This window comes from Microcebus murinus, chromosome 10 (assembly GCF_040939455.1).
Source record: "Microcebus murinus isolate Inina chromosome 10, M.murinus_Inina_mat1.0, whole genome shotgun sequence".
NCBI classification, from domain to species: Eukaryota; Metazoa; Chordata; class Mammalia; order Primates; family Cheirogaleidae; genus Microcebus; species Microcebus murinus.
Genome location: NC_134113.1, coordinates 62,210,254 through 62,228,109, shown reverse-complemented (window position 1 = coordinate 62,228,109; position 17,856 = coordinate 62,210,254). Strand labels below are relative to the sequence as shown.

General features: G+C 53.4%; 3 protein-coding genes across 4 annotated transcripts; 2 read left to right on the top strand and 1 right to left on the bottom strand.

The window, feature by feature from the left end:
- Positions 1–311: 311 nt before the first annotated feature.
- Positions 312–4,932, top strand: CYP27B1 (cytochrome P450 family 27 subfamily B member 1). Its single transcript, XM_012777131.2, has 9 exons — positions 312–623; positions 1,275–1,465; positions 1,956–2,158; positions 2,244–2,444; positions 2,533–2,705; positions 2,897–3,069; positions 3,260–3,338; positions 3,611–3,808; positions 4,130–4,932. Exons 1-9 carry the CDS (start codon positions 429–431, stop codon positions 4,241–4,243), a joined length of 1,527 nt encoding a protein of 508 aa, XP_012632585.1. The 5' UTR covers positions 312–428; the 3' UTR covers positions 4,244–4,932.
- A 2,902-nt stretch (positions 4,933–7,834) lies between these two features.
- Positions 7,835–11,796, bottom strand: MARCHF9 (membrane associated ring-CH-type finger 9). The gene is made up of 4 exons (XM_012777133.3): positions 11,013–11,796; positions 9,829–9,984; positions 8,939–9,131; positions 7,835–8,689 (listed from the first exon to the last, which is right to left on the bottom strand). The coding sequence occupies exons 1-4, from the start codon at positions 11,367–11,369 to the stop codon at positions 8,355–8,357; spliced, it is 1,041 nt and encodes a 346-aa protein (XP_012632587.1). The 5' UTR covers positions 11,370–11,796; the 3' UTR covers positions 7,835–8,354.
- A 3,076-nt stretch (positions 11,797–14,872) lies between these two features.
- Positions 14,873–17,834, top strand: CDK4 (cyclin dependent kinase 4). Of its 2 annotated transcripts, none has more exons than XM_012777126.3 (8): positions 14,873–15,140; positions 15,559–15,813; positions 15,946–16,081; positions 16,186–16,353; positions 16,504–16,613; positions 16,872–16,922; positions 17,061–17,196; positions 17,439–17,834. In XM_012777126.3, the coding sequence occupies exons 2-8, from the start codon at positions 15,596–15,598 to the stop codon at positions 17,529–17,531; spliced, it is 912 nt and encodes a 303-aa protein (XP_012632580.1). In that variant the 5' UTR covers positions 14,873–15,140; positions 15,559–15,595; the 3' UTR covers positions 17,532–17,834. The 2 variants fall into 2 exon arrangements, with proteins under 2 accessions (XP_012632580.1, XP_012632578.1); XM_012777124.2 differs by having other exon boundaries at positions 14,875–15,140; positions 15,577–15,813.
- The last annotated feature ends 22 nt before the right edge of the window (positions 17,835–17,856 follow it).

Here is a 17,856-nt window from a genome sequence, read left to right as displayed (position 1 = left end):
CTTCCCTTCCCAAAGGAGCTAGAAGAGGGTGGGGAATTCCTGATGATGGGCCTGAAGAGGCTGGGGAAGTGATGGGAATACCAGGGATTGATTTGTGTAGTTTGGTCACCTAATCCGTACTCAATAGCCTTTACCTGGACGAGAATTTTAGACTGCTGGAGGACACTAGCGCTGGCTGAAAAGCTCAGATAGGCTTCCCCTCCCTTGGGGATCATTGCAACATGAGACCCAAGGGAGCCTGGAAGTCAGCCCCAGCCCCGCCTACTTCTCCTGGGTACTAGTCCCCAGCACCGACCACTCAGAAAGAGGGGATTGGCTGAGGAGCTTGGAGAGGGGGAGTCATCACCTCCTAGCCCAAAGGTTAAATAGGGCTTCAAGCAAGATGCTCCAGAGAAGCGCTCTCTTTCGTGGGCCCCCTGAACCACACCATGACCCAGGCCCTCAAGTTCGCTGCCAGAGTGTTCCATCGCGGCCGCTGTGCTCCCGAGCTGGGCGCCTCTCGGGACTACAGAAACTACGACTCAGCACCCCGGGGCTTGGCAGACATCCCAGGCCCCTCCACCCCCAGCTTTCTGGCCGAACTTTTCTGCAAAGGGGGGCTGTCGAGGCTACATGAGCTGCAGGTAGGAGGGGAGGCTATTCCCATGACTGAGAGCTGGGGAAACCGGATTTGACAATGTCAGGAAGGACAGCGTAGTGCAGAATATATGAGGGAGGGCCACTGAGAACGGACGCCTACAATTATGAAAAAGGCAAATCGGGACTGGGGGCGGTGGCTCAACCGGCGAGATTCCATCCGTACACCCCGCAGAGTAATGCGCTCAGGAAGCGCCTTCTTACTGTGCAGACGTCTGGAGACCCTACAGGTCCAGTATAAATGCGGGGTGTGCGGGGGGTTGGGGGGGACCGCGAAGCTCGCTGTGCCCTCCGTGCGCGTTGGGCTTAGACGCGCTCTTTTTCATTCACTGACGGCTCCTCCTGAGATGAACACTGCAAGGCATGGAACCACTGGGGATTTATCCGCTTCAGCTTGGCCCCGATGACCAAAGAGAGGTCCTAAATGTCTCCTTTGCCCAATGTTCCTTCGTTTTGCCCATCACACTCAAACTTCCTAGGGATGGGAAATGGAAGAAAGAGGAAGAGTTTGCAGTATCAGGGCCATACACGAGCTGGGCGCTCGAGAAGGAGCGGAAGCTTCCTCTTTCAAAGCCCAGCCAACGCCCCTGAGAGTCCCCGCCCGAGTCTCCAAATGTCCGCTGCGTCGGTTCTCCCAGGTGCAGGGCGCTGCGCGCTTCGGGCCCGTGTGGTTGGCCAGCTTCGGGACGGTGCGCACGGTGTACGTGGCCGCTCCTGCCCTCATCGAGCAGCTGCTGCGACAGGAGGGGCCCCGGCCAGAACGCTGCAGCTTCTCGCCCTGGGTCGAGCACCGTCGCCACCGCCAGCGAGCTTGCGGACTGCTCACCGCGTGAGTCTTCTTTGCCCCCAAAGCCTAGACGCTCGGTAGCAGCCCTATCTTGCAACGGCTCCCAAAACAATCTATCAGGGAGCGTCGGGGGAGGTCGGCCGGTTCCCCCACCGACCTTCTGGCATCCCGGGGTTCCCATCCCAGTGTGTTTCACCCACCCTCGCCCCCCGCCCACTTCCTTATCTTTTGAGTCCAGAACTGAGGGAACCAGCGGGATGGGCTACGGTACCAGGACCTGCATGGGTTGTAAGATTTTGTGACTCAGGTAATCCGAGAACCCAGGCCCCTCTGGGGCAGGAAATGAATAAGGAGGAAGGGGGATGGAAGACGCGCGCAGGCAGGGGCAGGTTTCTGTACCCCAGGGGGGAACAGACTCAGTCCCTTCCCTGGCCACCCCAGCGGAACCAGCTCCTTCTCCACAGCAGCCGGCCAGGTCGAGCCATTCCACACCCCCCACCTCTCTGATGCTCCCCTCTCCGCACCCCCGCAGGGAAGGCGAAGAATGGCAGAGGCTCCGCAGTCTTCTGGCCCCGCTCCTCCTCCGGCCTCATGCGGCCGCCGGCTATGCGGGGACCCTGGACAGCGTGGTCTGTGACCTTGTGCGACGACTGAGGCGCCAGCGGGGTCGTGGCACCGGGCCGCCCTCCCTGGTTCGGGACGTGGCCGGAGAGTTTTACAAGTTTGGACTAGAGGGTGAGTCTGAAGACAGTTCGGGGCAGGAGTAGGAGGCGGCCGGCCGGGGTCTCCCGGCGCCCTGACAGCGCCCCCTCCCGGCCAGGCATAGCCGCGGTGCTGCTGGGTTCGCGCCTCGGCTGCCTGGAGGCAGAAGTGCCGCCGGACACAGAGGGCTTCATCCGCGCCGTGGGCTCCGTGTTCGTGTCCACGCTGCTGACCATGGCGATGCCCAGCTGGCTACAGCGCCTTGTGCCCGGGCCCTGGGGCCGCCTCTGCCGAGACTGGGACCAGATGTTCGCATTTGGTAAGGCACCGAAGCGAGGTGGGAATGGGGGACCGTAAAGCCGTCCGGGAATAGTGAGGCATTAGCGGTGTGCCTTCTTCCCACGCAGCCCAGCAGCACGTGGAGCGGCGAGAGGCCGAGGTAGCCATGAGGAACCGAGGAAAGTCTGAGGAGGACGTGGGACCTGGGGCGTACCTGACCTACTTCCTGTTCCGAGAAGAGCTGCCTGCCCAGTCCATCCTGGGGAATGTGACAGAGTTGCTGCTGGCCGGGGTGGACACGGTGAGGTTCTTCCTCAATGCTTTGAGCCACACTTCCAGAGCTTAGCCTCCCCAGTCTCAGGGGCCACTTTTCTGTTGCAGGGGATCCACTATGGCCACTTGGCACCTCCTTGGCCCCAGACTGCCCCATATTCTGCCCCCTATACTGAGTCCCCACACCCAACACCTCTGATGTCCTCACCTGTCCCCCAGGTGTCCAACACACTCTCCTGGGCTCTGTACGAGCTCTCCCGGCACCCTGAAGTCCAGACAGCACTCCACTCCGAGATCACGGCTGCCCTGGGCCATGGCTCCAGTGCCCACCCCCCAGCCACCGCTCTGTCCCAGCTGCCCCTGCTGAAGGCCGTGGTCAAGGAAGTGCTTAGGTAAGGGGGATGAGAGGAAGAACTAGAGAAAATGCTGGGGAAGCAGATAGTGTATGGAAGCTGGGAGAGAGCAGAGAAAATGGTAACTCTCTTCCTGGCCAAAAATGGGTTTGGAAGTCAGAGACAGTGAAAAGGAGGCTACAGTCTTCATTCTCACTTTGCTGTCTCCATCTTGTTCCTTGCAACCTAGACTGTACCCTGTGGTACCTGGAAATTCCCGTGTCCCAGACAAGGACATTCATGTGGGTGACTATATTATCCCCAAAAATGTGAGTAGAGTCTATCCATCTCTTTCGCTGAGCCATTCCTCACTCTCTTGGGCCCCGGCCCTGTTCTCTCAAATGCCCTTCAAACCCTCCCCTTGACCTCTCTCTGGGATATAGTGGGGCAGTGGAGAAATCATTCCAAAAGTAGCCCCAGAAAACTTCCCCATCACCAACTAGGGTCTGTGTTTGCCCCAGTCCATGTAGTGTCTTCTTCATGCCCCATACCCCCACATTCTTGGGTCCAAACTGACAAGTTTGTGTTCCTCCTCCACCAGACGCTGGTCACTCTTTGTCACTATGCCACTTCAAGGGACCCTGCCCAGTTCCCAGAGCCAAACTCTTTTCGTCCAGCTCGTTGGCTGGGGGAGGATCCAGCCCCCCACCCATTTGCATCTCTTCCCTTTGGCTTTGGCAAGCGCAGCTGCATAGGGAGACGCCTGGCAGAGCTTGAGCTGCAAATGGCTTTGGCCCAGGTGAGTGATCTAGACCTTATACCTTCCCTACCCCTCCACAGCTGTGAGCGCTTGTCCTCTGGCAAGCATAGGAAAATATACAAGATGTAATAGAACAAATCCTCTGAAATATGACAATCTCATTAGAGGCCTGAAATGTAAGTGAGGGTGTTTGGACTATCCTTTGCCTTACCATAATCCCTTACCGTCATTACCAAATCCCCTACTAGCCACAGGTGCCACCCCAACATTGACCATTCTAACATTAATAATGCTATTTACCAATCAATCCCATCATTATAGATCCCTCCCGTAGTAAGAGCCTTTTTCCTCCCTTTCCAGATCTTGACTCATTTTGAGGTACAGCCTGAGCCAGGTGCTGCCCCAATCAGACCCATGACCCGGACTGTCCTGGTACCTGAGAGGAGCATCAACCTACAGTTTGTGGACAGATAGTCCTGTGGAAGGAGGCTGTTGACATCACCCTACACCACAGCAAAGCATTTGAGGCAGCCCTGACCAATGTGTGAAGTATGCACTTGGCCTGACTCATTAGGCCCCAAGAAAACCATGGTCCCTATGCCTGCTGGTCATATACACTTCCCTCAAGGGCCAACCCAGATTTTAACTAGTACTGCTGGGTGGCCTGAGGAAGGATTCAACCACTGTTCTGTTGGTGCTTCCACACTGTTCATGGATGCTGCTGGGTAAGCATTTGTCACAGCCTGAGCTATAGTGCATCTGTTCTGTACCTGGTGGTCCTTACTCTTTGCATGTGAGCTCTTTGAGAGAAAGGGTGAGGTCTTATTTGATCTTTATATCCCCTGCCAGCGGGGATAAACCTATCTCTGACTAGGTGACACCATACTCATTCTCAGGTTGAATCTGGACCATGCGGCAGAAGGGATAAGCAGCTTACCACACTGTCCCCACTTCCTTCGTCATCTTGCCTCTAGGAAGGTGAATCCATCTTAGCCTGGTTTGTGATTTTTTAAAACTCTCCGGTCACTATTAATGGGTTTGCCCTACTACTTAGCTCCCAGGCAAATATATCTGTAGGCCTGTCCCTGCCCAGGCCTCTGCCTTTTTTATATTACAAATTTTAAATATTCATAAGTTTTACAATTAAAACATAAAATGTTCCATTTTAGACTTTTTACTTACTTCTCTTCCCCTCCCAAGTCCTATAAGACCTGGAGGTAAGTCCTTGCCCCCCCATCTCCCACCTCTGGTTCTCAGGTCCTTGGGGTGATTCCCATAACAATGGGAGGTCTGGACACCTGGAAGAGTGGTTTGTAACACAAACCCAGACAGGATTCTGTCTGGGGTGGGAACAGCCAAGTCTAGTCTGGCTTCCTGTAAAAGACTAAGGGGGTGGTGGTGAAAACTAGCTACAGGGGCTAAGCTGTAAAATGGGTCAGGACCTAGGCATTGGCAGAGATGGGCAGAGGCTGCTGACTGGTAAGAGAAGTGCTTTTGGAGCCTGGACTACTACAACCAAAGGACATCCTAGAATGGCCACTCTGCCCTCTCTGGAAAAGTTGCTCCAAGATAACTTCCTTCAGAGAAAGACAGGGATACAGGCAGAGAAGTGACGTAAGACAGACAGGATAAAAGCCGAATGTGGGGGTGGCCAGAAGCCCTGGGGCACCAAGGCAGGAGAAAGGGGATGAGCAGAGGGAGCTTCTGTTTCCCTGAGTCAGCACTCTCTGGCCACCCAGAAGCTGGGCACAGTTCTCCCCTTGTGATATATACAGATTAACTCATCTTCCATCCAAATAAATCTCTCAGCACACTCTGTGCAGCTCCCTCTATATCCCAGATTACCCTTCCCGTGTCAGGACTTGCCCCCTTTCCCTCCCCTCCCCCCACTGCTCCATTCCAATTAGCTGGGTGTAGATGGAGATTTCATTTCATACTTCTTCCTCCCCTGCACCACCTCAGCCCCCTGCCCTAGACATGGCTCCCTGACCACACAAACGCCATTAGCCACCAAGCCTTCTGTGGGGCAGGATCTAGTTATGCAAGATCTACAGAGGGGTAGGGCATACTCAAAGCCTTGTGCAGAGACCAAGATTTTTGTGCATTTACTGCTCCTCCTCTGAAATCCTTTTCTACTGTACACTCCAACCATATTTTCCTATCACTAAGCTGAACTTGAACCTAAATGACCCGATTTTTTAGCATATTTGAGCTTTGAGGTAGAATAAAGCCCAGCTTACTGACAGACCTTTCTCCTGGAATCAGTGATGAGAATTCTACACACCCACACTCCCCATTCCCCATTGGCCAAGTAGGAATGCCCACTTCAGGATGGCAACAGTTCCTTATAACCCCTTTCCTGGACAAGGATCTCTTCAGAAAAATGGAAGAAGAGATCATACTGATTGCTGGCCCGAACCCCTATACCAAGACCTCCATTGGTGCAAAAGGAGAGGGGAAAGCACTGTCTCACTTGGCCTGGTTTTAGGATCCAGAGTGGAAATAGAGATTGTGTTTGTGTGCGTGTCTATGTTCTTGAATATGTCAAACCTTCCATGCAGAGCCACCACGGGGACAGCCCAGGCTTTGCACAGGAAGCCCCATATATGTCCTATGTACCTGAGCCCTATCTGCCAGTATAGGTATTAGTAGTCATTCTGATTTGCTGCTTCCCATTTGGTCCCCACCAACTCTTTTGTGAATGGCAAATCAATAAAATCTGGCCCTTCTGTCTCCCCAAGTGGAGAGTGGAGAGTCTTATCTCTGGGAAAACAGATCACCACTGGGAAGGTGGAGGGCTCAGCCACAGTCCCCTGTCCACTCTGATCCCCTCAGAAGTTGGAAGTGATATGTTTTCACACTCGGACCCCAGTCCAGCTTTGGTTCCTACACCCCCAGGCATGTTTGGGTGCCAGCACCATGGACAGCGGCCAATACCACTTGGGAGAGAAAGGAATCAAGTTTTCCTGACAAGGATATGTGGGCCTTTAGAAGAGAAGTATTTTCTCCAAAATATCCTCAGGGAGGAGGCAGAGCAGAACCTTTCCTGAGAGAAGGGCCAATAATAAGAAAGTCCTCTACATCTGACTTTAGCAGTGTATGAAGGAATTATTTTAATTGCTGATGAATAGTTCACTTAAAAGACACCATCATTCATGTAATACACAGTCCCAAGGTCTCAGGAGAAAGGGACCAGGCTTCAGGCTGACCCACATTTTAAATAGTCCTTCCCAAATCTCTTCTCTGTAAACAGTCCCCTATATGCTGCTGCCTCTAAGCACAATACCTTCCATTAACACCACGAGCTAGGCACACCAGGGTCAGACCTGTGACCCTAAACTGCCACAGGCATAGCTTAAACTGGCATTGGAGACTCACCACACTGGGGAATTCCCTCTGTCTCACTCCAAATGAGTCCAAATTCACTTCACATTTTTCTGGGTAAGCACAGTACCTGGGGTGAACTAACAGAACTCAGATGATATCTAGAACAAGACAGATGGCTCCAGCCTCTCCAAGCCCCAGGCCCCAATATTTAGAGAGTCAGAGGAGTTCTCATTCTTACAAATAACTATCATCCTTCACATTTGCAATGTCCATTTCCCCTCATATTTTCATATCTGTTATGTCACTCAACACAAAATTCCAAGATTCTTTGGAACTCCAGATGAAAAACACGTTTTGGAATTTGTTATACCAACTACTATATGAAATAAATGGACCATCAACTAGTCTAGAAATCTTTTTGTGCCATTACTGATTTTCTTTGCAATGGCATCCAACCTGTCCCCCATTTATCCTCGTTCTAATCCTATGAGGTAGACAGGAAAACCACAGCTGAGAGATTTTTTTCTAAATCACAGCTTGCAGGTGGCAGGCCCACCCCTTAGCTACCTCTGAGCACTGCCACCTAGCAGCCAATGTGAATTATTCACCAGCAAGTGGGAGTCACACCTACAACTCAGAACCCACTGCTGCATTTGGGATTTACAACCTGTGCAGAGAAACCTCTCCATACCTCCCAACCCTCCAGAAAAACCCCAGATGAGAAAGGAGTCTCCACGTGCATATAAATGATTCTTTATGCCCTTCCCCCATGCAATGGGGGGGTGGAGCAGGGGGAAGTCCCCCGCCCTCATGCAGGGAACGGGAGGTCAATGTATACTAGTCTTATTGCCAGATGCCCTGTGGCCATGGGGTGGGGAATGGGGTCTACAGCCCCTTTCTTCTGGCACTGGTCCCCCTTCACCAAGTCACCGTGGTGGAGCTGGTGGGCTGGAGGCCCTAGGAGCTGAGGTAAAGGCGGTTCTCTCCAGGGAAGAAAAGTTGCTCTCCTCGCCTGCCCACTGGCCGTCTCAGGATGAGTGTGAGGAGCTGTCAGTGGGGGCTGGAATGTCATCCAGGTGTCTCTACCCAGTGGGCAGTGGAGGCCAGACATGTCTCCAGCCTGAAGCTGCCCACAGAGATCCTCAGTGGTGGAGGCAGTATGCCCCAAACACCTTGTCCAGGTGGTACCTCCAGCAGCCATGAGAGCTTATCTCTAGCTGATGCATTGACTCAAGATCCCTGCTCCTGGAGTCCAAGTTCAGACTGTGGTGACCCTCATAACAACCTCTCGGCCAGAATGGGAGCTGGAGCGGGCATCTGGTGGCCGCAGCTGTCCAAGGAGGTGCAAGATTGTGTAACCACAGCGCTGAGGCAAGAGCGTCCGCATGCGCTGGGCAGCTGGGGGGCGGCTGGTGGCCCCAGAGGGGGGGCCCGTCCGTGAGGTCCTAGGGCCCGGCTTCCCTGCCGTCCCTCCCCCTGCATCTCCTCCGATGTCCTTGGTCTTGTCATAATTCAGGACCTTCCACTGCTGGTTCACTGCCTGCCAGCGCTTGAAGATGCGATAGACAGAGGAGCCTTCGTGGACGATGAGGCCTGAGCAACAGGGATAAGAAATCCAGGATCAACTGCTACCCAGACCTAGGCTGGAGGTACTTAAGTAAGCATTTCTTCAGAGTGAGGAGATACAGTTACAAAGGACCCTGGAGAAGCAGGGAAGGGAAGGGCACCACGATAGCCCTAACATCCCCCAATGGCAGGAAATCAGGTCATGAAACTAGGGGACAGGCAGGGAAGTGGGTAAGAGGAAGGTGCTAAGCAGGTAAAGGAAAGAGGTGCCCTCACCTATGCAGACGACATCCATGAAGCCATACATGCCGTAGCAGATCTGAAAGAGCAGATCCTGCCGCTGCCACTTGGCTGAAGGACTGAGTGAGGACCAGATGAGCCAGGAGATGCTGGCAACGAGGAAGAGTGAGCCCAGGACTATGGCAGCAATCTGGACCTTCTCGATGACCGTCAGGGAGATGGCCTGCCACTGTGTAAAAGAAAGGGCTCCAAAAAGTCACAGAAGGGGATGGAGGGCCAGGTGAAGGGTGACTCGAAGATGCTCCAGACCCTTCCTTAAACCCTTCAGGCAGGATTAACATCTGTCGTCTCTGTGCTCTGATTAAACCTAGAATATGGCACTTGCCCGATATCATTTGTGTCTCTTATTTTAGAAAGGCAGGATCGGGCAAGTGCTCTGAAGCCAGAACATCTTGGTTTGAATTCCAAATCTTAACTTCATGACTTACTGGCTGAGTAACCTTGAGCAAGTTTTTTAATCTCTTTGTGCATCAGTGTCCTCATATATACCATCATATACATAATGATGGTATCTAACTAATAGAATTATTATGAAGATTAAAACAGATAATACATGCCAAAACTTGACACACAGAAAACACTACGTTTGCTATTATCATCATCATAATCGTCAACATTATAATCTTTTCCTTTATGGTTGTCCCAGTGCCTAGAACAGTATCTGAACACAAGTGACACCCAATAAATGTCTCTGTGAATAAATGAACGATGGAAAGATTTATAGACACACAGGAGATTGTGATAATAGTGGGGAGAGGTAGCTTTGCGAGAAAATAAATGAGATGAAATAGGCTTTGTGGAGGGTCTCTGATTCCGACAGCTGAAAGGCCCTCGCCCAGTCTCCGAGTCTTGGCCTTGCACCTCACCTGCAGTGGGTTCTTGGTGCTGATCGCTAGGACCTGGTACTTGAAGTAGCAGAGTTCACAGCTCCAGGAGCCCCTCTCACTGATCCAGCGGATGAGGCAGGGCTGGTGTGTGCAGCGCACTGAGCCGTCGCAGCGGCAGGGGCTCAAGAGCTCCCCCTGGAGGAAGAGTGGGGAGGGGCCCTGTCAGCCATCACCGCCCTGACCCCACTCTGCCGCGCTCCTTGGGAGGAAAACCTGCTCTTCAGGTCATTCTCCCAAATTAAAAAACTCAGGCCTTTCACCACAAACAGGGCAAGAGGCTAAGGCTGCAGCAAAAAAGAAAGAAGTTAGAGATCAAAGGGGACGTCCCATAGTAAAGAGATGAGGGATGGAAAGGGATGGGGGGTGGGATGGGAGAGGACTGGTCTTCTCCTTTACAAGAATTTGGGAAGGGTGGTCTTTAAGGCTTCTCTGAGGAAAAGCTTTCCCTTAGGATCTGAGGGAGGGGGGGTCAGAGCTTCTGAGTCATGCCTTCCTTCCCCTCCCCATCATTGTAAAGTTATTACATAGATCTGGTGCAGACTGGGATGGGTTAACGTCCACGGGTTCCAGAGACTAAAAAGGGGAGAAATCCTGGGGGTGGGAGTGGAGGATGTTTCCCTTGAACCAAGGAATCATTTCTCACTACAGAGACACCCTTGGCACTATTCCGGGACAACTTTGCCCATAAAATTTTAACAAAGAATGCTCTTTGGAACGAGATAGAAAGTTGCAGAATGGGAAGTGAAGAAAAGTGCCCCACAGGGAGACATACTGAGTGAGGCAAGGGTGCCGCTGGGCCCCTCCCTCCAAGATGGGAACAGAAGCATGCTCCTTTCTGCCCACCTCCAAGAGAACAGGGCCCCTCAGCCTATGGCGACCCTGGGGTAAGAGAAACAGGAGAAAACAGCTGTCCCTGTTAATGGATGAGAGGAATTTTGAGCCCTCCCGGGAGAAAGCCCCACACCTTCCCGGGGAACTCTGACTCCCCAACACGAATACACGCGTCGGGAGTCTCCAGCCAGCCCCTCAACCTCACCCCATTCCCACTCTGGGTCCTGCGTCCCGCCCAGCCTCCTTAGGCCCCGCCCCCTGTTCGGGTCTCCCCGGACACCCCAGGTGTGCGCCCCCAACCCTCCCCGCCCGGCCAGCTGCCCAGGCCTGACCTGCTCCGGTCCCTGGAAGCAGATCCGGCACTGGGGGGTTCGGAGCCCGCTGTCCAAGCTGCTGCTGAGCGACAGGGCGTCCAGCGCGCCCGGGGGCGGCAGCGGCGGCGCGGGAGGCGGCAGGGGTCCGGCCCGCGGCTCCTTGTCGCCGGCCAGGCCCCGGGCCCGCGGCTCCGACCCGTAGTACTCCTCCTCGTCGCCGTCGCCGTCCCGGGTGGAGCAGCCGGCGAAGGGCGCCCAGCCGCAGCCGCCTCCCCCGCCCCCCCGGGGCTGCGGCTCGGCCCGGGGCCGCCCCCCGCCCGTCAGCACCAGCAGCTTCAGCTCGTTCAGGAACATGCGGAGCCGAGACTTGAGCATCGTCCGGGCGCCGGGGGGCGGGGGGCGGCGTGCAAGGGGGGCTCTCGGGCGGCGGGGGGAGGGGAGAGGACAAGGCCGGGAAGGGGGCGCGCGCCCGAGAGCCTAGCCAGGCCGGGGTCTTCGGGGCCTGCGACCGCCTTTCACTGCTGCCACCGCCGGGGCTCCGGGGCTCGCGGGGCCGAGAGGGCTGGCGGCCCGGGGGCAGCGGGGTGGGCAGCCATGGCCAGGGCAGGGGGCGGGGAGGGGGGCTCAGGGTGCCGCGCCCCGCGGGTCCGGGTCCGGAGCGGGCCGGGCCCGGGGGGTTACGAGCCCGGGTCCTCCTGCGGCGGGGACGCCCCCCATCGCCGTCCTCCCGGTCCCAGTCCCGCTCCGGCTCCGGGATCCGGCTTGGCTCGGCCCGTGCGCTCGGCGGTGGCAAATGGCGGCTCCTTCCGGCGGCGGCGGCGGCGGAGACCCCCCCGGAGCGGCGGGCGGGCGGGGCGGGAGCCGGGGAGCCGGTGAGGGATGGAGGGAGGGGCGGGGCGGGGAAGGGGAAAGGAGAAGGGGCCGCGGCTGCGCATCCCCGCCCTGCCCCGCACGAGCAGGTGTCCCCAGGGGCGGGGGCAAGTGTGCGAGCCCGCGGAGGGTGGAGGAAGGGGAGTGGCCAAGGAAGGGGAGTGTGCACACACACGGGTAGGAGAATAGGTGTTTGTATGGGCGTGGGAGGGTGAACGGGTGCTGATGGAAGGTGAATGGTCAAAGGACGCAGGTGTATCAGGGAGGTAGAGGCTTGTGCAAAATGGAAGTACACAAAGAGCTGTTCCAGGGTCCAAGGTGTGAGAGGGAGGTGAGTGGGCAAGGGATGCACTCGAGCAATGTGCACATCAACACAAAAGACTGAACAGTGTGCGTGTTGTGGGACTGTGGAAAAGAAGTGACTGTGTAAGGAATGGAATCGGACTGTATGAGGAACAGAAGCGTGTGATTGTAATGTGTGAGGAAAATGAGTGAGCAAGGGAGATAGGATCCGTGCTAAACGGATAAGAGTCTTTCCTGGTACTCTCTTGCTGTCACCTCCATCCACTACACTGAAGTGAACATCACACACACATATGCTTAGCTCGTTGCTTTTATAGGGCCTTGAACCTGAGAACAAGTTCTACCCCTTTCACATTTTTTTTTTCTGCCTTATACTTACATCCTCTTTCTCCTCCCCTTTGCAAAGCTGAGGGAAAATGGATTCCAGGGGAGCCCATTGGGTCAAAAACACTGGGAAAAAATTAATTAGAAAAGAGTAATTAACAGGAGAAGGAAGGGGATGGAGCCTGGGACAGACTGCCAAATTCAGGCTCCTCAATAGAAAGTGATGCAGGAGAGACACTAATATTCTTATGAAGCATTCAAATATCTTGGACGGATGAATGAATGAATCAGAAAAAGGGGCTGGGAATCAAACAGACATAGAGGATGGCTTCTATTGTAAAGACGGTAAACTGTAGTAGGCTTATGTGAAAGGTGAGGCTGAAGTGGGGACTGCTGGTGTAGGAAGGGAGTTTGACAAACACAGACACTTATCTTAGCCTTCCAGAAGGTTTACAAACCAACCAGCCTTAGCAAAGTAGCCAATAGAACATTCACCTCTTGAGCCCCTTAGCTAGTTCAGCGCTTGAGGTTTTTCTTACTAGAATCCCAGCTGCCCTTGTCAGCAAAGACCCAGAGCTGTTTCAGAATGGAAAGAGGAGCATGTGTACTGACATGTCTTTCATTTTGCCCAGAAATTCATCTTCTAGTCTGAACTCTTATATTCTCAGCCAGATGGTTAAGAAGAATAGAAGTTAGGGTGGAAGGAATGACAAATAGGGAGGATCGGTTGAGTCCAGTAGTTCAAGACCAGGCTGGGCAACACAGCGTGACCCTGTCTCAAAAAAATGATTTCAGGTTTTAAACAGTTTCTCACAAATGAGACACTGATCCTTCCTTCTCTTACTCCTATACCGCCAAATGGCTGGGAAATAAAGAAGTTGGAGCCAATCAGACAAACAAAGTCACAGAAACCTACCTGTGTGTCTACCTAGGTGTCTGTGGGCAGAGGCCATTTGGGAAAAGTCGTGTTCTGGATAGGAATAAAGGCTAAAAAAGCTACACTGAGGGAAAAGAGAGAAGCACAAGGACCCCACATGAATCACAAAGTTTGCAGAAGGGCACAAGTCATTCTTGTGCACTGTAGTGGTGGGGGTGAGGGGTGTTTAACTTCTTTGTACATGCTCACTCCTATATATACCCATCTATCTATATATGACATGTATAATACTATATGAATACATGTACGTGTACACATACACATGTACCAATATCATAGAATTTTAGTACTGAAAAAAACTGGCCAGGCTCGGTGGCTCACGCCTGTAATCCTAGCACTCTGGGAGGCTGAGGCCGGTGGATTGCTCGAGGTCAGGAGTTCGAAACCAGCCTGAGCAAGAGTGAGACCCTGTCTCTACCAAAATAGAAAGGAAATTAATTGGCCAACTGATATATATAGAAAAAATTAGCCCGGCATGGTGGCACATGCCTGTAGTTCCAGCTACTCAGGAGGCTGAGGCAGTAGGATCGCTTGAGCCGGGAGTTTGAGGTTGCTGTGAACTAGGCCGACACCACGGCACTCACTCTAGCCTGGACAACAAAGCAAGACTCTGTCTTAAAAAACAAACAAACAAAAAAAAAACCTTTAAAGGTCAAGTATTCCTGTCTCTTCATCAATAATTTCTCTGTCATATGGCATCAGGTCTCTGTGGGTTTTTCCCCCCATAACTATACCTTCTGTGGCATCAGGTTTCTGCTTTAACATTCCAGCGAGATTTAGAAGTTGGGAAGAGGGAGGGCATTACCTTGCCATTCTTTGGATTACTGTATTAATTTGCCTTCCATCCATCCTTTAATTCCTAGGTTTGCCCTCAAATGAGCATTGTCTACCCCTTATTTCATAAGACCACATTGTTCACTACATCTTTATAGATAGCTGCACCACTACGTTAAAGAACTAGTGACTGAGACACCGAAAAACAAAACTAAACAAAATTGAAACATCACATGCACACTGGAAGCAAGCACTCGGTACAGTTTTGCGGGATGAATGAGTGAAACAAAGGCACAAACGAGAATATGTTCTTCCATGGTGGCGGAGCGAAAAGGTGACAGCACCACCTCTGATACCCCGACCCCCCCTTCACCAATATAGAGAGACTGAATGACAAGTAGTGAGACTGGAGATGCGCTCGGGCTCCACTCTCCGCCAAGAGTTGGGATCTGGGTGGCCCAGGTTACCATGGCACCGCCTTGTGCTCCACCCTCTCTCGGTCCCCCCAACCCCACCCCGCTCCCAGCCTGGGTTATGGCAGCCAGTCACGTGCCCCGCAGCATAGCCACACCTCTGCTCCTCAGAGCAATGTCAAGTGGTCACGTGTGATAGCAACACATCACGTGACTGCCATCGCCCCTCCGCCCCCTTACCCTCACTGCCCCCTCCCAGTCAAAGCGGCTCCGGCGCAAGGGTGGCAGTCACGTGCCCCAAACGTCCGGCGTTCGCCCCGCCCTGCCAGTTTCCGCGCGCCTCTTTGGCAGCTGGTCACATGGTGAGGGTGGGGGTGAGGGGGCCTCTCTAGCCTGCGGCCTGTGTCTATGGTCGGGCCCGTAGCGTCCAGCTGCCCGGGACCGAGCTCGGGTGTATGGCACCGAAGGAACTGGCTCCGGGGCCCCGATAACGGGCCGCCCCCGCAGCTCCCGGCCTGGCGTGAGGTGAGTGCAGCCCCTTCCCAGGAATGAGGGCGGTCCCCGCCCCCCACGGTTTCCCACGCGTGCGCTTCTTGGGCTGGTTATGGAAGAGTCGCTCAACGGCGGGAAGTAGGGCCTTTGTGGTTGTGGGGAGGTGTAGTTTTAGAGACGGGGCTGTGGGATCTTCGATACAAGGCGTGTATCATGTGTGATCTCCTTTGTGCGGGGGGCGATGGTCCCAAGGAAAAGGCATTTTTCTAGGGCCTCACGTGGCTGGAGAGGTTGGTGTTAGAGTCATTGTGTTATCTCTGGGGCCAGCCCCATGGAAGGGTGGGAGGGGACGGGATGCTGGTGGTGGTGGCTTTGTGCTGTCTTTTGTGGGAGTCACCTTGTTGCTGCAGGCTCATACCATCCTAACTCTGGAAGGGAATTTTGGTGGTAGGAATCTCTGTGATTGTAGGACCTCCCCTGATCTGAGAATGGCTACCTCTCGATATGAGCCAGTGGCTGAAATTGGCGTCGGTGCCTATGGGACGGTGTACAAGGCCCGTGATCCCCACAGTGGCCACTTTGTGGCCCTCAAGAGTGTAAGAGTGCCTAATGGAGGAGGAGCTGGAGGGGGCCTTCCCATCAGCACAGTTCGAGAGGTGGCCTTACTAAGGCGGCTGGAGGCTTTTGAGCACCCCAATGTTGTTCGGTGAGAAGGTGGTGGAGGGTTGGGAGTGGGGAGTAAAGGGGAAAAGGAGAGAAGTGGGGACCCTGAGGAAATATGGGAGGCCATGTTGGGTGAAAGAGGATTGACCAGTGAGGTCCCATTTATTCTGGCCAGGCTGATGGACGTCTGTGCCACATCCCGAACTGACCGAGAGATCAAGGTAACCTTGGTGTTTGAGCATATAGACCAAGACCTAAGAACTTATCTGGACAAGGCACCCCCTCCAGGTTTGCCAGCGGAGACCATCAAGGTAAATGGGGTGGGTAGATAACTGAGAGGGGGATTGGGACCTTTGTAGAAGAACCTCTTGGGGGTTTGGGTATAGTGCATCTGTACCTCCCCTTTCCAAACTAGGATCTGATGCGCCAGTTTCTAAGAGGCCTTGATTTTCTGCATGCTAATTGCATCGTTCACCGAGATCTGAAGCCAGAAAACATTCTAGTGACAAGTGGTGGGACAGTGAAGCTGGCTGACTTTGGCCTGGCCAGAATCTACAGCTACCAGATGGCACTTACACCCGTGGTCAGTAGAAAGATAGTACCCAAAATGGGTTCTGATTGGGGGTAGGAGAGTGCCCATAGCAATTGAGAAGTCACGAGCTTCATGTCTTCAGTCAAGCAGTTACCTTATGGTAACCCATGGGGCCTCATCCACTCTTCCTATTCCCTTTAGGTTGTTACACTCTGGTACCGTGCTCCAGAAGTTCTTCTGCAGTCTACATATGCAACACCTGTGGACATGTGGAGCGTTGGCTGTATCTTTGCAGAGATGTTTCGTCGAAAGTATGGGATCCAAGTTCCCTGGATCACCTTGAATTCCCCAAATCTCTTATTCATAAAACCACATCCACACCCTGCCAGTTCTTTTACTTGAGTACCACTGACCATCTTGCCCATAACCAGAAGCTCTGAAATGTTCTAGAATTAGGAACTTCATATCCCTTTATTCTCCATATTTTTTATTTTGAGCCTCTAAGCAGTAACCGTTCAACTGAGATATCTTTGAAAATGACTGCCACCTTGTGTCCCTTCTTACCTTAGGCCTCTCTTCTGTGGAAACTCTGAAGCTGACCAGTTGGGCAAAATCTTTGAGTAAGTGACCAGCAAGGGAGATAAGAATTTTCCCCTCTGAATCCTCCTCCTGCTGAGCCCTGATGGCAACTGGCTTTGCCTGTGGGGATGGGGCCTGGAGAAGGACTCTCCTGACCAGAGTTCTCCTGTCCCCTGTAGCCTGATTGGGCTGCCTCCAGAGGACGACTGGCCCAGAGATGTCTCTCTACCCCGAGGTGCCTTTCCCCCAAGAGGTCCCCGCCCAGTGCAGTCGGTGGTGCCCGAGATGGAGGAGTCTGGAGCACAGCTGCTGCTGGTACCGGGCATGGGCATGGGCGAGGGGATAGGGTGAGAATGGGGTAAGAAATGGAGTAGTACAAAAGGGCCCAGACCACTGTGGTTACGTAGACTTAGTTGGTAGGTGGGGTGCAGTTTTTATTGCAGCTATGAATGGCCATCCACAGAGAGATGTAGAAGAGAGCCCATCCCAGGTATGGGGGTGGGCAGAAGTCTTTTTTTTTTTCTTCATGGTTTTCTGACCTTTGCTTCCCTCCTCAGGAAATGCTGACTTTTAACCCACACAAGCGAATTTCTGCCTTCCGAGCTCTGCAGCACTCTTATCTACGTAAGGATGAAGGTAATCCGGAGTGAGCAATGGAGTGGCTGCCACAAAAGGAAGCGAAGCTGCCATTTCCCTTCTGGACACTTGAGTGGAGAGAACCCCACTGAGAAGGCGATCTCTGCCTTCATCTCCAAGGCTATGGAGACTCCTCTTCCAACTTTTTACAGAGTATTTTGCTGCCTTAATGACATTCCCCTTCTACCTCTTCTTTTGAGGTTTCTCCTCTTACTGCCTATTTCTTTACACTAAGGGGTATATCCTTTCTTGTCCCCCACCCTACCTTGATATTGGGGTCCTTTTTTATACAGGAAAAACAAAACAAAACAAAGAAATATGGTCTTTTTTTATGTTTGT